The 19,190-nt window shown below is 44.8% G+C and overlaps 3 protein-coding genes across 3 annotated transcripts; all 3 read left to right on the top strand.

The window, feature by feature from the left end:
• Positions 1 to 754: 754 nt before the first annotated feature.
• c3h5orf22 (chromosome 3 C5orf22 homolog) lies at positions 755 to 7,835 on the top strand. The gene is made up of 10 exons (XM_040171246.2): positions 755 to 971; positions 1,613 to 1,758; positions 2,205 to 2,354; positions 2,865 to 2,998; positions 3,302 to 3,597; positions 4,708 to 4,770; positions 6,681 to 6,802; positions 7,201 to 7,267; positions 7,343 to 7,482; positions 7,574 to 7,835. Exons 1-10 carry the CDS (start codon positions 903 to 905, stop codon positions 7,728 to 7,730), a joined length of 1,344 nt encoding a protein of 447 aa, XP_040027180.2. The 5' UTR covers positions 755 to 902; the 3' UTR covers positions 7,731 to 7,835.
• A 730-nt stretch (positions 7,836 to 8,565) lies between these two features.
• Positions 8,566 to 13,639, top strand: LOC120816024 (uncharacterized). The gene is made up of 7 exons (XM_040171239.2): positions 8,566 to 9,015; positions 10,397 to 10,541; positions 10,620 to 10,715; positions 11,343 to 11,487; positions 11,623 to 11,768; positions 12,157 to 12,296; positions 13,155 to 13,639. The coding sequence occupies exons 1-7, from the start codon at positions 8,916 to 8,918 to the stop codon at positions 13,301 to 13,303; spliced, it is 921 nt and encodes a 306-aa protein (XP_040027173.2). The 5' UTR covers positions 8,566 to 8,915; the 3' UTR covers positions 13,304 to 13,639.
• Positions 13,640 to 15,289: 1,650 nt separating this feature from the next.
• tmem70 (transmembrane protein 70) lies at positions 15,290 to 18,032 on the top strand. Its single transcript, XM_040171188.2, has 3 exons — positions 15,290 to 15,552; positions 16,226 to 16,325; positions 17,458 to 18,032. Exons 1-3 carry the CDS (start codon positions 15,379 to 15,381, stop codon positions 17,901 to 17,903), a joined length of 720 nt encoding a protein of 239 aa, XP_040027122.2. The 5' UTR covers positions 15,290 to 15,378; the 3' UTR covers positions 17,904 to 18,032.
• Positions 18,033 to 19,190: the final 1,158 nt, after the last annotated feature.

The raw sequence follows: 19,190 nt of genomic DNA, 5'->3' as shown, positions 1-19,190 counted from the left end.
ATATTATTGTATTGTTTGCTGGACACGCCTCGTCCACCAACGCGGTGTGGCAAACCGGGGGACGTGGAGGGAAGATTCATGAATAAAACAAGAGGCTCACAGACAGTAACCACGTCACAAAAAGTATCCATTAACTCATAGGTCAGGGTTAAGGGACATGGGGTGAAACAAAAAAAAATCCTCTCTGTGGGGGTCTTAGGCCTTCGGTCTACACCTGGAGTGAGATGTTCATCCGTGCTGTGTGGGCAGAGGAGAGAGGTGAGTCTGCTGGGTTGGAGGGCCAGTGCTGGCCATAGGAGACTGGAGGTACTCCCTGAATACAGTGGGGCTTCTGCATCCTGGGGCGCTATTCTGACAGGAACCTTTGGGGACCTGGAGACACCACCCCATGGCTGTCCAGGTTCCCCTTCCTCAATTTTGTCTACTCTCTCCTGGGGTCAGAGGGGTCGTAAGGGCACTGGCCGACTGTTCTGCATCAGCTCCACTGTGACGTGGTGGTCTTCCAATAGCTCCACTAGGTCATGCACATGTCTTATTAAATAAATACCATACTTATGAATTCATCTGATTTTCTTTAGCCTGTAACCTATTGTGTGTTTAACAGTAGTGTCGAAACTGTTTCACTTATGTAATGATTTACAGGCTGGCAAGTTTGATAAACCTACCTTTTCACAATTCTTCGTCTCCGCTTTTTATTCTAGTTTACCGAATGAATGCCGAACACTAGGAACCAGATGTTTTCTGCGCTCTTGTTTCTACTCGGACAGAATAACAATGCTTGCTGTTATTTCCGGTGGTCATTCGAGACTCGCTTGTCCTTTCATCAAACCATCTCCGCCGAAACTTTTATCAAAAGATGTGCTCGCGAGGGAGGTGTGAGCACAGGTAGTAACTACGTCACGATGAGCTGCGTGCCGCTGAAGAGGAGCTACAAGGAGCTTCCGGTGTGGATAGTGGAGGACCACCACGATGTAAGTCTCCATACTCACTGCGTATGTGACACAGCTAGCTAAGTTAGCTATTCTGCTAACGTTACTTGAGTAGCATCCCCTGGTTTATAGCTATGACAGAACTGCTGAGTATCAAGTAACGTGACGCCGAAAGGTGCTTCTGTTGGTGTGGTTTTAAATACCAAGAGTTAACTTAACACGTATTTGTAAAGAACTACAGAATGTATGAACCCAAGTTCCACATTTAGTCGGTACAATGTAAAGGCATTGTCAAGTAACTTAAAGTAGGGGACCCCAACCACCGGGGTCATTCGACTTTTTTTCAGAAAAATGTTTTATTTTGAAAATTGACCGGATTCTTTCCTATTTGCAGTCCGGCTCGAAATTTTTCACAAGCGTCACCAAGCGTTTTCTTTCACCCAACATACATTTGCCCACTAACACCCCTCCCCCCATTGGTCGGTCGGTCGGTCGGTTTTTTCATTTTATTGAGAAATTAGCACCATTTTTATTTTTTTTCTTTGGCTAAATGCTAAATGCATGGCTTTAGAAATGAAGATAACGGGACTCTGTATTTTCTCATAGCATTAAAGTTCCAGGGTTCAGAGATCCCTGGCACTTAATTCCATCAGAAGATTACTCATTTTACTGTATTTTTCTAGGTGGTGGGTCATATTTATCGTGCCATTGCATCAAGACACCTCCCCCTGAAGAACATCAAGATGATTCATTTAGACTCCCACCCTGACCTGCTCATCCCTGTCAACATGTCTGCTGACACCGTGTTTGATAAGGAGAAACTCTTCAGGTAGGAGTTTGTTCCTAACAGAAGTACAGTCCAAGGTTTTTGATGCAGTAACCTATCGGCAGAACGGCGACATTTGACAACATTCACCTGGCTGAATGTGAATGTTGAGGCATGTTTATGCCAATGTGAGGGTTTCAGGACAGAGGATGTCACATGTGTACAGACTGTAAAGCCCTCGGAGGCAAATTTGTAATACTTGAATTGACCTGTTGTGTAGGTTTAATATACGGTCTGTCACCCGCTGCGGATTTGAGACAAAGCCACTGCTTATGAGGACTATGGCGTGATGCACACACGTTTTGTTTAGATGAAAAAAAGTTGTCCATTCATACAGATCAATGACAAGAGCGTCGTTATGTTCAACGTGGGTCCTACTCGCTTGTCGATCAGGCCTGTGCTCTGGTAGGGTGCACAGCTCTAACTTTTTGTGTGTTTTTGTTTTTCAGTGAGTTGAGTATAGAAAACTGGATAATGCCCATGGTTTATGCTGGCCATGTGTCATGTGTGGCATGGCTGCATCCATACTGGGCCCAGCAGATCAGAGAGGGTGAACACAGGATGGCTGTAGGGAGAGACTCCTCCACCACCACCATCAGGTAGGACATACTCTAAACAGAGGCAGCAATAATTCAATTAGATCATTTATTTCCCTTTAGCAGCAAAATGCTCTTGTAGCCCGTTTGCAACGCTACAAATAAAACACAGAATCAAAACAGTAAGTACATTTTTTTCAATTTCGATCATAATTAATGTACAGCAGCAACTAAACCAATTCTCTGGACAGACAGAATGGCCGACATCTTTAAGCCAGAGAGCCTACAAATAAGTGGGCAAGAGGGCCGGAGAGAAGTGTTCACAGTTCAGTGTCAAACAATAAACTACTGACAAAAGAAGATAAGTTGCAGGGTAAAGCCAGGGCCTCCTTCCCCCATGACGGCGCTCTGGTTGGCTAACAGTGCGTCATTGTGTTTTACATAATCACAGCCCATTTGTGTAGATCCTTTTTTGACATGTGATTTTCTTGATGGAAAAATTCATTGAGGTCACCCACAGAACCACGGTTACTTCTACTTTTGTCACAGCTGAGTTCCTCTGTTTCTGTGCAGGGTGTCCAGTACAGACAACTACTTCCTCAGTGATGGTCTGTATCTCTCGGAAAAACAGATGGAGAACTCCAAACCTCTCCGGCTGAATGTGGTCAAAGTCAATCCGGTTCCACCTGGTCACTGGTCTCTTACAGGTGTGGATTAGGGCACTAAGGGCCGGTGGGAAGTACTCACGCTGGGGAGAAACATTTAGTAATAGATTCTTGACTATCCAACCAGAAAGCTATTTGTTCCTTTCCACACTTCTAACAAGGTTATTTGCTCAGCCTGTATTTACTATATCACATGCAGATAATCAGCAGACAAGCTTGTTGAACATTGAAATAAAGAAATTAAGCTTTCATTGAAAAACACCAAAATATGGAAACTCCATGAACCCCTACATTTAACACACGTCCATTTGACTCTGTGTTCTGTTTCTCTGTGGGACATTTCAGGGAGGAAACCTGAAGAGGACACGGAGGGATGGTTTGCCAAGCGACCCCGACCAGAATGCAGTAACGCCTGGGGGGCCAGCTGCTCTGAGCCCCTCTCTGGAAGTGTCCGCTTGCAGCCACCAGCAGTGGGGAGCAACATGTCCAGCTTGGCTGATGATGTGGACGACAGTGAAGGATCCACCAGTTACGTTGTTAAAAGAACTTCTGCGTTACTCAGTGAGACAGAACCATACGTCTTGGACATCGATTTGGATTTCTTCACATGTAAGAATCCCTTCAAGGAACTATACACGCAGGTATATCCCACTTATACATCTCTAGTTCTGCAGTGGCTCCTTGCTCCTAATGTGATTTACCCTGCCGGTCGTACCAACACTGCAGCCCCTGTGCACGCATGGTCTTCTGCTGGATGCCAATCGCCATCACGGGTTTGAGAATTTACAGGATGTGACTACCCGAAGACGTGCAAACTCACCACAGTCTAACATCGTTCTCCCGTTTTAGACCTTTGTAAATTCACGCCGCAACCCAACTTGGCACAGATCCTAAAAATTGTCCAACATGTCCAAGAGTCCATGTAGAAGGGGCTCCTCCAACCTGCCTATAGGCCTGCACATAGATGTTCAACATGTCGGTAAAGTGACTCTGTCCGCCTCTAGTCGTGCTCCCTGCCGAGGCGTCGGGAAGATGTCTCCCGATCACGCCGAGGCCTGGAGAAAATGACTTGTAGAATGTGGGTTTGCATGTATGTGGCTAGACACCTCCTGTCTTGTGATTGGACGAGAGTACAGCCAGTTCCACCCCCCCCCCCCCCCCCCCCCCCATAGGATAACATGCCTGTGAGTTATGCCCCACTAGGTCAGTTAGAATCGGGTTGAAAAATCTTGAATTTACTCTACAAATGAGAAACTGAAATTTGAGTGTAAATGTAACATGTCACATGATCAAAAAGAAAGTTGACTTTTGGGAAACATCAACACACATATCACCCAGCAATCATCATCGGCTATTTTCATATGACAAATACGCAATATGAGAAACGTTTCTTGTAATTTAACCCTAACCCAAAGAAGGAAAACCATAACTGATTTGTTTTTCATTCATGATGGAATATTTTAATAATACCAAGACATTTTATATGAGCTTACTAGAAGAAGAGGTTCTGAGGCAGAAATTTGAATCAATTGCTGAAACGTGTTCTGTGGTGGTATCAAGCATAATCTTATTATGCCTCAAATTCACATGTTTACGCAGGTGCAGACTTATCCTATTCCATCCCATCTCAGTCCCAAAACATACCATTGATAGGCTGAAGAACCACAAATGTGCATGTAAGAGATTCCTGTATAGCTCAAACACCTCTTGAGTTGACCTGTGCTCCACGCTGTCTGCCTGTCTGTCTCTAGGAAGAGTACGACATCCTGAAGGAGCTCTACAACTTCAGAGGACCAAGCCCTCATGCTGATGAGGTCAGATTTCTTCACTTTCATTTTTTCACATAGAACAATATTTAGTCCACCCCAACAGCCACCATCTAATACACGCACACAAGATTAGGATTAAGATTATGTGATGTCACGAGAGGCTGGGTCTTGGAAGGGAGATACGTTCACCGGCGATGGCTGTAACTACTATGGCTCCATCTGCTGGTGCCCCGAAACTCAGAGCATTCCCCTCACACCTGAGACCCATCAGGGTGTGACGACCGGGAGGCCTTCATAAAGGTGGAAGACACACCGTTGAGGGGAGAGACGAGCTGAGAAGAGCAGACCAAGCCATAAGGATTCTAGGAGGCAGGAGAGACCGGGAGGACGGTGGTTTTCTCCTTAAAGAAGTGGATTTCCGCTTAGTTAAGTTTTACTGGCAAAGATCGACCGAAGCCTGAGTTACCCCCCTGTTTTTGACTGTTTTCTGTTGAACCTGAAGGACGGAAATTAAAACCTTTTGTTTACATTTTGAACCCGGTGTCCTCGCACTATTTGAACTACACCGGAGAGAGCGGCGGCGCCTCTCGTGACATCACAATTATTTAACGGCTCCCCAGTGTGGTCAAACACATAAGACTGCCACTCGGTAATATTATTATATTATGCCGCAGAGCAGCGGCTCACAGCCGTGAGAGGATGATGCTCGCGCCACCTGCATCCACCTCCCTGACGCTACAGTCCCCTTCTCGGCCTCACCGGCTGCCTTTCAAGGACCTGAATGCTTTCTATCAGCCGGATCTCGTCTCTGTCAGCTTTTCGTTGGCCAAATTGCTCACCTATGACGTCTTTTCCCGAAAAATAGCTCCGGCCGCTTTCCTACCTTTTCCCCGGGTTTCCTCCCATCAATGTACCTGCAGTTCTTCTCTTCTCTATACACATTTGTTACATGCCAGACGGGGACGGTCTGCATGTGTTCTTGTCGTACTCCCTCCTGCTCATTGGTTTCTCTCCCCCAGTGATTATGCTGATTGGCCAACTCCAGCAGTTCCGGTGGCAGTCCATAAAGGAAGACTCCTGAGACGTGAAAGGGTGTGTTCTGTGCTGCGGGCTGGTGGCCAGTCTTCCTGTACATGAGCTTTAGCTGGCTGCTGGCAAAACTGGAGTTTGGTAAGGTGGAGGTTGAGGACCTTAGTAAGTTGGGGTACCCTGTACATTCTTACACAAAAAGAAGGTCCCAACAAGAGGGAGGGAGATGGTGGAAGATGGGACCTACAGGTTGTGCCAAACAAATGAAATGAATATAACAAAACGAGGCCTAGCTCACCACTGGCTCTTCATCCAAAACAAGTCAAACAAAATACCTTACCTGCTTCTCTAAAAAGGACTAAAGGAAAACGTTACACAGGAGGCAACAACCACTACACCTAGTGTGTCTATACAAAGGTATACCTACGTGCAAGAATGTACAGGGTACCCCAACTTACTAAGGTCCTCAACCTCCACCTTACCAAACTCCAGTTTTGCCAGCAGCCAGCTAAAGCTCATGTACAGGAAGACTGGCCACCAGCCCGCAGCACAGAACACACCCTTTCACGTCTCAGGAGTCTTCCTTTATGGACTGCCACCGGAACTGCTGGAGTTGGCCAATCAGCATAATCACTGGGGGAGAGAAACCAATGAGCAGGAGGGAGTACGACAAGAACACATGCAGACCGTCCCCGTCTGGCATGTAACAACATTCTATGAGGAAAGCCATTGTTTTACTTCACAATTATAACTAACAAATATTGAATGTGAATTGAAGTGTCTTACTCATCCCATCTATACTCGCTGGTACGGATCACTTTTTTAATGTGTTTCTTAGGAGTCATAACCCAATGACGGTACGCGACCATTTGTAGTATAATTGTAGTGCTTTGTTCTATAACTAATCAACGTGTGTGTGTGTCCAGGAGGAGCTTGATGAGTGTGTGGATCGTCGTGTGCATCAGTTAGAAGACCTGGAAGCAGCATTTGCTGATCTGCTGGAGGACGATGGCGAAGAGACTGTTGCACGCTGGGCTGGCAACCCTGGGTAAAGTCCTCATCCTGTCACTGCATACGCCTTCACCAGGTCAGAGGAAACACACCAGCTCCCCCCCTACATGCCGACAGGCTGACACAGCTGATCTCACAGAGCAGGGAAAGCCACGGCGAAATAGATGACAGTGGCTCTTCTTCAGGGGACAAGCCCCGACAGAGAGCTAGCGTGTAGCGTAAATGCACATCAGGACTTCTTAAGGACTAAAGGGTCCCGTTTGATTGTGAAATCTACGCTCATGACGCTGCCCCCAAAATTAACAATGAAAGGAAAAAAGTAGCAGGATGGTTCATGTTGATGGATGTCCTTCCTCTCCGCTGACAGGCCCATTATGAACGCACAATGACAATAATTCTTATAGAGCTTCTTTATCGTCTCCCCTCTGTTTTCAGCATGGCGCCTTTAGCCCAACTGGTTTCCAGTTTGAAGTTGAGGACCCAGTGTCCTGATTATGAAATGGTAAGAACGTGCTAAAACAACTGTTGCCTGATTTTGTGGCTGGAGATGTGATCACATGACATGATTATCTCTCAGGTCCATCAGGCGGGGCTAACCTGTGACTCCGTCGAGCTGCCTCACCACATCAGCACCGACGAGGAGATCGACAGGCTGATCTCAGCTATGAAGCTGTTCCTCAGGGCTTTGCCCATACCTACACTTATTACTATGTCCAGGTAAAGAACACAGCCACACATTTGAATTCAGTTAAAGCTATAGTGGTAAAGGAAGAAAGGTGGAATTGTTTTGTTACTGTGTGTATTTCAGGTCCAGTCTAGATGAATACTGTCCGGTAGAGCAGGTGGATTCGGTCCAGAGCAGAGTACTGGCTGTGTTGGAGAGTCTCTATGGAGCACTGGATGTACACAAAGACTACGAAAACAGCAGCATCGAGACTCTGGACTGCCAGCCGAAGGCCTCTTAACACACACACACACACACACACACACACACACACACAGACACACGTCCCTTTGGGATTCAGTTTATGTACCATTGTATAAAGACAACCATAAAAAATGACACGTCAGCTGCTGTTGCTGTTTTCTTTCTGTATTTTTTATTGGCAAAAGCATGTTTTGGGGCGGTTGATCATGATTAATTGAAGTACAATCAACAAATTCCATCGGCATAAAGTATCCTCTAAACCAGGGGTTTCAAACTCGCGGGCCAATTGCGGCCCTCGGGACGATATTTTGTGGCCCCCGCCTTCATATGAAAGTGTAATGTTAGTGCGGCCCGCGAGTTCTATATTGTAGCAACCTCACTGTTCGCAGCCACTTACAACCTCCACCCCAGCGCCGACCGTTCCGTTCGCCGGTCGGACAGTCAGTGTCATCCCCCCCGTCGGCCATAATGGTCTGGCCCGCGTTCGGTCGAGGTGGGCTGCATCTGGCCCGTACCTGACTTGAGTTTGAGACCCCTGCTCTAAACGAAACTGTAGGTTCTGTTAGTCAATTGTCTGTGGTTATTGTAGTGTTGTAAGTAAGTGTTGGCTTCGCTTCTTCTAGAGAAAACAAATGTGTACAATTCCAAAACACTTGATGTCATCATTCCCCCATTCACACGCTGATGTCAGGAGCTACTACACACTGACACCTGAACATCAGGATTCTAACTTCCATTCTGCTAATCTGGATCTCTTTCGGATGGATCTCTTGCTGAAACAACTGTGTGTGTTGGCCCCTCATTTCTGTTTACATATTTTCCAGTTTGGCGTTTGGAGTTTGCCCAGCAACTTTTGTGTCTTTAGTTGATTTGGCAGACACAGGCTGTCTTTCTACGAATGTTGTCTAATAGTTAAAGTTTGGTTTCAATCACAAGACATTTGCGGACTGATCTATTAGCCTGATCGTGGTGTGTTTCACCGCTTCTAGATATGAGATAAATATTTACTTTTCCCTCAATATTCTCGCTCACCGACGTGAAGCGCGTTCACGCCCTTTCAGGCTCGGGCCTCTACAAACGGTTGCGCGCAGGCTTCGGGGGACCCGTGAACGCATCATCTGGGCAGCGCGGTGCTGGTGTGGCCCCGCCCACAGCCCCGCCCCCACGCTGAGTGACAGCTGACGAACATAACAGCGTGAGAGCAGTGCGCGAGCCAGCAGACATGAAGGACAACAGTTTGCCACGTATTGTGGTCATTATTTTGTGTACGGTGGTTTTTATTGCCGTTTTAGTGGTTAACGCATTGGCTGGAGCGGGAAAAGGTGAGTTAGATACTGTTACTCAAATGTAATGTTAAGTTTCCCGAAAAACCGCCGCCTGGCAGTTTCAACGTGTGTTGTAACGTTTACGTCATCATATGTTTTCTATGTTCGCCTTTAGTCAACTAACGCTGTGTTTGCAACATGGAGTTAATTAGTTAACTAACCTTTAGCTGCGTGTGAAACACGGCAAAGAAACGTGTGTTTGAAAAGTTGTCGTTTCGTCTGCAAAAGCCTCGATACTTTCTAGCGAGAGTTGATTTTCACCTAATAACTCAAGTTGGCTTTTCTCACTTTTACTTAGTCAGCTGTTGCTGGTCCGGATCCGCAGCTCAGCGGAGCCGACGTGTGTGTGCAGGGAGTGGCTCGTGGACGTATTAATAGAACTGCGCACAGCCCAAACATGATCAAATCTTTACTTTCACAAAGCCTCCGTGGCCGCGGCCCTACTGCCGCTTTTTACTAAAGGTTTTTACTATTGGTGCATTCTGCAGCTTTTACGAGCCCTTTACGATGTTTTATATACGAGCTTTTCCAATGGGATTGTACTGAGGAGATGATTTACCCTAAAAAAAAAGCCCTCCACTGAGATCGAGACACCGCTCTTCATCGACAATATGAGTGTGGGAACTTTTCCGTCTATGGGAGTAAGTTTTTCCACTGCTCGGCTATTAAGGGTACATCCCAAGTCTCATAACTGCCTCCCAGTCCCCCTCACTTGCGTCAGAGTCCCTCCAACCAAGAACGCATGGAGAAATGCAAGGAAACAAAGAAATCTGTTTCCCTTCCTCTGGAGCATCAAGGGAAGCAACATCTGTTTCCGATAGAGCGGAGCTGGTCACAGCTGTATGAGTCAACATTACTGGCTGAAGGAGTTTCCCTCAAAGATCTGCCTTAAGAAGAAGGAGACGTCCCTCCTTTTCAAACACTGGGGAGCGATCAGCCTCATGACTGAAAGGAGTTTAATCTGAGTCTGCGATAAAACTCCAGTAATGTTGTAACATCAGCTGCATTCAACTGACAACAATGAGGCAAAAGTGTAGCATTTTAAAATGGGTTTGAATCCCATGTAAAGTGTTTGTCCATTTCAAATTCTTCTGAGTTAATTAACGATTATGATGTTATCTGACCTGATGTGTGGTATCCAGCGACTCTCAACCAGCCAGGAAGCTACGGAATCAATTGGACCATTCGTATGCGTTCGTGCATTTTGCACTTTGGCATCGTAGCTGCAGAAGGAGATGTCCCTTATGCAACTTTTCTCTCTAATTATAATTTTCAGTTAGTTTTCTCGACATCATTTTAAATTGACCAACATGTGTAATTTAAAGCATAATTGATGGTGTTTCTTGGTTCTAGTTCTTGTTTGAATGTCTGCACTCAGGTCCTTTCCACTCTACTACTGGCAATGTGTCAGCGCGCTATGAGACCGATATCACTCCAGCTGGCTGGACCTTCTCTATCTGGGGTGTTATCTATACCTGGCTCACCCTGATGGTGATATACATCACTTCATATGTGTTCAGAGGGTAAGATCTCATACAAATATGCACTTGCATGTCTGATAGCACTCGTTGCACGTGAACCTGATCTCTTTCTGTCAACAGGTCCTGGGCTCAGTGTCTGATGCCGTACACCTTCTACTTGTGCTGGCTGTCCAACATGGTGATGAACATCATATGGCTGCTGCTGTGGGATAGAGAGTATGTCTGCTACGTATTATTCTCTTTTCATTTCCTCAAAAAACTCTGGATCTCCAGCCACTTATCTTGTGTGTTAACAGGTGGTGTCGAGGTTGCGTCACACTCTTTAACAGTTTTGTTTGGTGGTTTAGCCCGTTTATTAGCTGTAGGCCGGCTCGTTGACTGTCCAAAGTGAGACATGGGGAGGACTTTGTCCCTGTACAGATAGTGTTTCCTCTGGTGGAGATGAGGACAGTGCTGCAATGTGGGTCAAATAGATCTCAGGTTTGTTTCAAATGTCCAGCTACAATAAAAAAAAAAAATAAAAAAATTCCCACTAGGGAGGATAACGATACAAAATAATAAATATATTAAATAATGAGAAATCATTAATAAAAAGGAAAATCATTTGTTGAATGAACACATTTCTTAAATAAACAAAGGGGAAAATATTAAAAGAAATTCATAAACCATAAACCAGCTCAGAGATAATAACTACTTACTTTATTGAAATGGTGCACAATATTCTACCGGCAATGGTATACGTTGATCTGACTGGCAAGGCCTAAGATAAACAATGAACAATACTACTGAGATGTGCAGAGGAAACATCTGCTGACTCTCTCTCTCTGTGTCTCTGTCCTCCAGGTCGATGCTAGCAGCTCTGGTTGTGTTAATCCTGATGACCATTTCCAACTACATTGCTTTGTTCTTCTGTTGCTTTGCCACTGATTACTATGGACTCTGGTTACAGACATACCATAGGAAAGACCTGTACTGTCTACGAATACTGGTAAGTGTGTGTGTGTGTGTGTGTGTGTGTATATGCTTCATGTTCTGCATTCGCTGTATTGCTGACTACTCAATTTGGAAGAAAGTCCGAGGTGAATGATGTAACTGTTGTGCTCATCGATGTTCATATATTCAGGTCCAGAATGGTTTGGCTCTCTACACCACATGGATTTCCATTGCTTCTCTGATCAACTTCTCATTGGTGCTTCACCTGTGGGGTGTGGCCAGGAGCACAGCAGCAACAGCTTCTCTGTGCATCCTGTTTGCAGAGGTGGTGGGATGGTAAGCTTCGATTGGACGAGCTTCAATGATGGCTGTTTTAAAAGCAGAAGAGTGATCAGTGCGATGGAAGCAAATGCATTAACTTTTTAGATCTGAGAATGCTGTAATCATGACTCTGACCTCCTGGCATTCCAGCAATGTGCTGTTTTTTCTTACATTAACTAATCATTTCCCAAATAGCAGCTGCAGAACATATGATCGCATTCTGTGGTTTTTATGATCTTCAGAGAGATTTGAATATTTAGTGTGAATCTGCATACATCTTACTTAATGCAGCAGCTGTCTGAGTGTTTGGTATCCGTATACTTCAGTTGGATGGGATTGCTGTAACACCATCCGTGCACGTGAGAACATGGTCGAGTTGGCTGAGGCTTGTCCCTGTGTGCAGGTTCCTGCTTGAGAACTGGGTGCTGGACCGCTGGGTGCGTAACATCCTCACCGTGTACCCCGTGGTGATCGTGGCTCTGGTTGGAAACGTCTTCAAACATTTTAACCCTGCGGATCCCACCCCAAATTCAGTGTTTGTCGGTGAGTGTGACACTGGATCACTGCAACTGTGACTTCACCAACCCCACCCCGTCTTTCCAGCAGGCGGCTGCTTTTCATCCGACTCACAGTGGATGAACCCTGAAGGAACAAATGATGACACCGATCCACACAAAATGAATCCGTAATCTTCTTGCGCGGCTATTGGAAGACTGATTAAACATTAAGTTAACCCCGGAAAATGAAGACAGAGTCGTAGTTTTGACCTTTTCATTTGAACTCTTTCACTACTATGCTGGTGAAAACTGGAAGTAAAGACACAAAACGTTCAGAGTGAACAAACCGATTACACAAGCAAACGTATAATCCAAAGAAGTTCTACTATCAGGCCCCACACACAATTACAACCAAAACTCGACTGCAGCAGGAACACGTATCAGGACATCAAAGACACATCTTTAACGGGCAGAAACACCCAGCATTGCCTCAACGATGCATTTTAGTGGATGCAAGCAGACCTCTCTCGTGCACATGTACTCCTCTCTGGCCTTCAAAAAGCAGTCCGGCATGTAATAACATAACCGGGATATGCTACTTCAGAAAGGATTCATGGTGCACAGAAAAACAACCTATGTGATAGAAACCGTTTTCTTATGAAAATAAAACACCCAATCTAAAGTTAAGCACAGAAATGCCATAAAAACAACAGTATCAATGTCACTTCCATGAATAAGAATGTCAGAAATCCAGATTATTATTACACCACAGTCAGCTTGACAGATATAATTTCACCATATTTACCTGCTGCCTTCCTGTACTCACTGAAATTATATTCATTTTAATACTTTAAATGCTCACTGTTGTGATTCCTTTGTCTTGACTTCTTTTGTGTCTAATCAGTGGTACTGCTGGTGTTGGCGTGCGTCCTGCTGGTTTTCCGACTCTGCACCGTCATCTGGAGGAATGAAATGAGGCCTCTCCACTCCCCGGGCTCAGCGCGGCTGATGGTTTCACCCCTCGATGGCAGAAAATTCATTATTTTTACTTAAACAGGAGCCTTTTTGTATTTGTTTTCCACTGCAGTATTTAAACTGCAGAGCTGCACTTATTAAACATGTTTAAGTTTTCAGGAAGGAAACCTCCTCTTCACTCCTCTTGTCCCTCAACTGCAATCAAAACAATGGGACAATTACTCTGAAACACTAATTATCTACTACCAGTGTTAACCATTACTGACCATTAATATTGCCTGTAGCTGATGTACTTTTTACCAAAATGAATGCATGTCGTTTCAGTATGTTTTGTAAAGCTGTTACAAAAAACTTAAAGCAGTTTTATTTGATTTCATTCATTTATGTTGAATTAAAGCATTGTCTTTTGTCTGAGTTGTTGAAACTATCTTTATAAACTGCAGAGAAAAACATTTGGCTGACACGCACAGTACGAGATATTCTTTTCCCTTCTGTTTTATAAACGCGTAACATTAATCTCCCAGTAGCTGGCTAACCAGCCGCAGGCAGATTGATCCCGCTGATGTGTGTGGCTTTGTTCTCATATAACCGTTGTTGCCATATAACTGTCTCTATGAAGGCAACTCAATGTCAAAGTCCGAGAGCAAATCAGGTCTAAATCAAACATTTGCAAGCAAAAGTCCCTCTTTCACGAGAAAAGGTCCTTTCGGGGACATGGAACCTCTACATCTGATTGGTTACAAACGTCGTCTTTGGATTGGCTGGATGTCATCTCTGTTGAGAGGGATGCATTCCCAACTATAGAAACCCATTTCCACTCTTCATAGAGTGGGGATCTGTCCAATTCTTTTTTTCCCCTATATTATTCTAACTTTGTAAATGTTTTCAACTGCACCACATTGTTCTGTGTAGGCTTGCTATTGTTTTTTACATCAAAAGTAAATAAATAAATAATCAACCTGGATATTTACTGGTTGCCCGCAAGCTGGCGATGCAAACGGCCTTACCGTTAACTATGGGAATAAATGTAACCTTTACTTGTTTTCTTATGTCTATGGTTTATTGAAGATTTCTTTATCTACATATTTAATTCAATTTGCCTCAGAGGGCTTTACAGTCTGTACACATGCGACATCCTCTGTCCCAAAACCCTCACATCGGCACAGGAGAAACTCCCCCAAAAATGAAAAACCCTTCCATTGGGAAAAAAGGGAAGAAACTGTAGGCAATGTAGTAGTGTGCTACTGTGTGCTACACATATTTACTCTGATGTTATACAACATTTCTATTGTTATTAGACCAGCAGAGATTATTCAACACATTCATTATCAATTCTCATTTCAAAGCAAAAATATCCTAAATGTTTTTCTGGACCTTCCTTTATTAAATATGGTTACGATGATGACGGATCAGATGTATCATCAAGCCAAACATTCTTTCTTTCTATATTTTCCTGTTACATGAATTCTGAATCACGACGTGTTTGTGTGTAGTTGTTTAGACTTCACAAGGACTGCAGAGACCTGCAGGTCCATGGTGGAGAGACTCAGGTTGTTTTGAAGAAGAGCGATGGAGGAATGATGAGGGAGGCATCACATTGGCGGCGAGGAGGAACACGTTCTATTCCGATACCCCTCACATGGGAACACGTTCTATCCCCTGATACCCCACATTACACACAGCAAAGATGGGTGGAGAATAAGGGTAAAGTGCGCCTGTGTGCTGTGTGCTACCGGAGGGGGCAGTAGTGTGCTACTGTGCGCTACCTGAGGGGGCAGTAGTGTTCTACTGTGTGCTACCGGAGGGGGCAGTAGTGTGCTACTGTGTGCTACCGGAGGGGGCAGTAGTGTGCTACTGTGTGCTACCGGAGGGGGCAGTAGTGTGCTACTGTGTGCTACCGGAGGGGGGAGTAGTGTGCTACTGTGTGCTACCGGAGGGGGCAGTAGTGTGCTACTGTGCGCTACCTGAGGGGGGAGTAGTGTTCTACTGTGTGCTACCGGAGGGGGCAGTAGTGTGCTACTGTGCGCTACCTGAGGGGGCAGTAGTGTGCTATTCTCCTTCCTACTATAGTATCAAAGAAGAAGAGCGGAAGCGGACGTACGTCATTGTGTGTGCGACGCTGTGTGTCAGTCAGGGTCGCTAACGAAAGAACAATGTCAATAAGAGTAACAGCCATGTTTTCAGTGAATATTGTGCGCAGCACACGGAACCGTGTGGCTTCTCAGTGCGTCAGTAAGAGACACTTTACGGCGCCATGTTTCACAGCCATGAGCAGAGAGAGTAAGCAGCTCGAGGGCCGCAGAAGCTCCTTCCTCAACCCCACCGAGGTACGACTTCACTTTGCTCCCAAACACCTTCTGCTTCTTTCACTTCCATGGTTTTGTATTTGGGATCTATGTGCACGTGCAAGATGCAACCCTCCCAGGGGCATGGTTTCAGGGGAGGGGGGTCCAGGGATTCTCTGCTAGTTTCTGCAGCTTTGCATACGTATGAAACAAATCTCCTCATCAGGCATGTTCTCCATCTCCATGATGCTCCACATCATCGTGATGCACAGAACGGATCCTTACAAGAATCCCTATTTAGTTCAATGCAGACTGAAGAAAGCCCAGACAGTGTAAACACGGATATAAAACAGGAATGTCTACAACATAAGGTGTATTTATGTACTTCTGCATATATAGATGTATCTCTACACATCAATACGAACATAAATACTGGCTTATAATAAGAAAAGTGGACTTTATGCACAAATGGTGCAGATATTACTTCACTAATCCATCAGGAACGTTGTGGTTTACGTGCCATAAAATTAAAAAATAGGGAACTTTTAGAGAAATGTGCCTCTGTCTACCTCCATTGTCCTGTGTATAAGTTTGGATTTATTTATTTTAAATGAATTATTCAGAATGATAATGTGTACGTTATCATCACAGCCGGCTCTAGATTTGGAACAGAGGAGCTGCACTTTGCTGAAGGCTGCTCTCATTGTGTCTTTAGGTGCACTCCCACCGTCCACCCACCTGCCGTCTGTCCTCAGTCCCCCCCTCAGAGGACGGAGACCTCGTGTACACTGGCAGCCTGGCCAGAGCTGTTCGAGGTGAGTCACTTTCATCTTGTTAGTTTCCTGTGTCTGATATGCGGTTGCTAGTGTTTCGCTCATAGTATATTTTGAGATAAATGAAATGATTAATCCTGACGCATATTGGTACCATGTGGTTGTCTCATCCTTACCGGTGCTGCATTCATTATCAGGTCAATCTGAAATGCATTATGTTTCTGGTGATCAGATGTAGATTTCTGCTTTTTGAATTTGATTATTGTCTGTTCCTGCTGTTTACGGCAAAAAGGGCGTAAAAAAAGACCCAATAATTAAAAAACAAAAGCAATACTATCAATTACTTTCCAAACTAGAAACACCAAGCGTGACTACTTTGTCCTGTGACACAAATAGTCACAAATTCAACATTTTAGAGTTAAAGCAACTTTAAATGCACATTTCCTACATCAATCAAATACTAATAAATAAATAAATACTAGCAATTCAATAGAAACACATTTCTATTGAGTCAAGTGAGTCTAGATAATGTCAATATGTTGTGTGTGTGACGGGGGGGTGAAAGTATCCATGTGTGGTTGACCCGTTGGTGAGGAAACCCACAGTGATGCATCAGTGATGATGAAGACAGTTGAAGAGAAAGTGATTACATGGTGGCTGTAGGTGAACGATTAAGGAAGAAGGATTTGAATACTTCATTGGAGAACAGTGTTATAAATATTATAGAAGAACAATACATTCATTGGACTGCTGAAGCATTCCAAACTAATTATGTGGTAAACAAAAAAATGCTCAACAAACCGAAATATGTTTTATATTTTAGCTTTGCACAGAGGGGAACAGGCCTGATCCCTGTGTGGGACTGTGCAGCCGCCCTGCTCAACACACCTCAAACAGTCTTTATGTTTTGTATGAATGGACACTACTGCTTCATGGACTCCAACTCAATGGGGTTGTGGTTTAGTTTACACAAGTTTAAGACATTTCATATATGCATCAGTAAATACCCCTCTGATGAATATTGAAGATTTTGGCCTTAAAAAAGGTAGCTAGCGGCCAAATGAGAAGACCAGATGAGCTCAGGGACGCTGCTGCACCATTCACGCAAAAGTATTGATCCTTTTTAAGACCGTCTTGCTGAACAAAGTAACACAACCTTCATCTCTTTCGTCAGGGGTCAAGCTGTTTTCATACAGCACCAGTGGGACCAGCCTCTTCCTGGTGCCACACACCCTCCTAAAGACCGGACTGGTGGTCCAAAGCTTTGCCTTGACGGCCGCTTTCTGTGGAGTCGTCGGATTTTTCACCTTCCTCACCCCAGTCCTCCTCCACCTCATCACCAAGGGCTATGTGGTCCGCCTCTACCACCAGCCAGACGGAGACACCTACACAGCCATCACCTACAGCGTCTTCCTCACTGAAAAAAAGAGTGTGTTCCACCAGAGGCAGGTCAGGATCCCAGCTGTAGGCAAGATGTTCACCACCTTCTATGCTGACAAAATGGGGCTACTGGTAAACCCGGACATGTTCCGCGTTCCACATGACTACAACCACCTGATGGGCTACGATAAGCCCTTCCGCTTCGACGCGGACCACATCAATGACCCGGATAAGAGCTGAACTGCCCACCGGATCGATGTGGTGTGGGTGTACGAGTCGTTCCCCGTTTCACACATTCACAGAGCGCTCTGCGAGGATTTCTCTCAACAGGTTTCCACATTTCTTGTTAATAAATTATGACATCATTAATTGGGTTTTGCTACTGTGTGACAATCCACTTTCACAAACACTCACTTACTTTCAGGATGTGGTGAGCTGCCTTTAGTATCTCCTCCTGTCTGTGCTGCGCTTACTGACTCACACGTTCCTTCCAACTAATACTCTCCAGACTCGTCAAAATGATTTGTTTTGTTTCATCCAAAGTGTAATATAGTTTTAAATGAGCACCAGAGTGGATAAAGTCAGGTCAAAGGCTCTGCCAATGTCCGTACAATATAAAGGAGGCCTTGTGACTCTCCTCTTATCACCGCTGACCCTCATCAGGTCAATCTAATAAATCATTAACAAAGTTATTATTTCAAATACAAACTTAACATACATTCATATTTTAAGGGAATCCACATAATTCCTACAAACAAATTTAATATGATTTGTAACAAAAAAAAGAAAATATGGCTCCAACACAGTCATCCACTATCAGTATCCTCAGAGGATACGAGGTAAACCCATGTAGCAACCAGCTAACTGATGACATCACTGAACGTCTGCAGCGTTCTCCTCCTGTGGCTCTTTTGGAAACAGGTTCTCCAGGACATCCAATCGGCACCCCGTCCCGCCTGGACCCTCACCAGTTTGTATACAGAGCCAACAGATCCCCAGAGGATGCACCGCTGATAATGACACCTCCATCACAACACACAGGAGCCCCCCAGGGATGTGTGCAAAGCCCCCTCCTCTTCACGCATTACAACAACATGCAGTTAATCTGTAATAACATGACACGTTTTACTCGATTCATCTCACTTTTGTGGCAGTAAAAAGCAAACTGACCATTTCTGTCAGTAAAAACACAATCTTTTTTTCTATTCATTTGAACACAAATATGCTGCATTTCTATATTCCCCAGTGTTTTGTGTACTATTTAAACCAGTTGTTGATGTAATGTTTAGTCGGGCAAACCAGTGCACCTGCTCTGCCAGGCTGAACAGCCATGTGCCACTGGAATGAGACCTGCGAGGACTTCTGAGCCCTTTCATCCAGGCCGTCATTTAGAGGTCCTTATTTTGGGGCTTTGATTGGCCCAAGAGGTGTCTCACGGTCGTATTATGCGCCAATCTCCGCCATTTCTATAATTGTGCTCAAGGTTGCCGAGGTGATTTGTTCCCCACACCTTGGAGGATTTGAACA

The sequence above is a fragment of the Gasterosteus aculeatus genome, chromosome 3 (assembly GCF_964276395.1).
Source record: "Gasterosteus aculeatus chromosome 3, fGasAcu3.hap1.1, whole genome shotgun sequence".
NCBI classification, from domain to species: Eukaryota; Metazoa; Chordata; class Actinopteri; order Perciformes; family Gasterosteidae; genus Gasterosteus; species Gasterosteus aculeatus.
This window is presented reverse-complemented; position numbering and strand designations above follow the sequence as displayed.

Bases quoted from the DNA above. Each gene is read 5' to 3' on its own strand.
- LOC120816024 (XM_040171239.2), top strand. From the start codon at position 8,916: ATGAAGGACAACAGTTTGCCACGTATTGTGGTCATTATTTTGTGTACG. The intron at 9,016-10,396 runs GTGAGTTAGATA...GTCTGCACTCAG, and splicing joins ATTGGCTGGAGCGGGAAAAG to GTCCTTTCCACTCTACTACT. The intron at 12,297-13,154 runs GTGAGTGTGACA...GTGTCTAATCAG, and splicing joins CCCAAATTCAGTGTTTGTCG to TGGTACTGCTGGTGTTGGCG.
- c3h5orf22 (XM_040171246.2), top strand. From the start codon at position 903: ATGAGCTGCGTGCCGCTGAAGAGGAGCTACAAGGAGCTTCCGGTGTGG. The intron at 2,999-3,301 runs GTGTGGATTAGG...GGGACATTTCAG, and splicing joins TGGTCACTGGTCTCTTACAG to GGAGGAAACCTGAAGAGGAC. The intron at 4,771-6,680 runs GTCAGATTTCTT...GTGTGTGTCCAG, and splicing joins CAAGCCCTCATGCTGATGAG to GAGGAGCTTGATGAGTGTGT.
- tmem70 (XM_040171188.2), top strand. From the start codon at position 15,379: ATGTCAATAAGAGTAACAGCCATGTTTTCAGTGAATATTGTGCGCAGC. The intron at 15,553-16,225 runs GTACGACTTCAC...TTGTGTCTTTAG, and splicing joins CCTTCCTCAACCCCACCGAG to GTGCACTCCCACCGTCCACC. The intron at 16,326-17,457 runs GTGAGTCACTTT...CTCTTTCGTCAG, and splicing joins CCTGGCCAGAGCTGTTCGAG to GGGTCAAGCTGTTTTCATAC.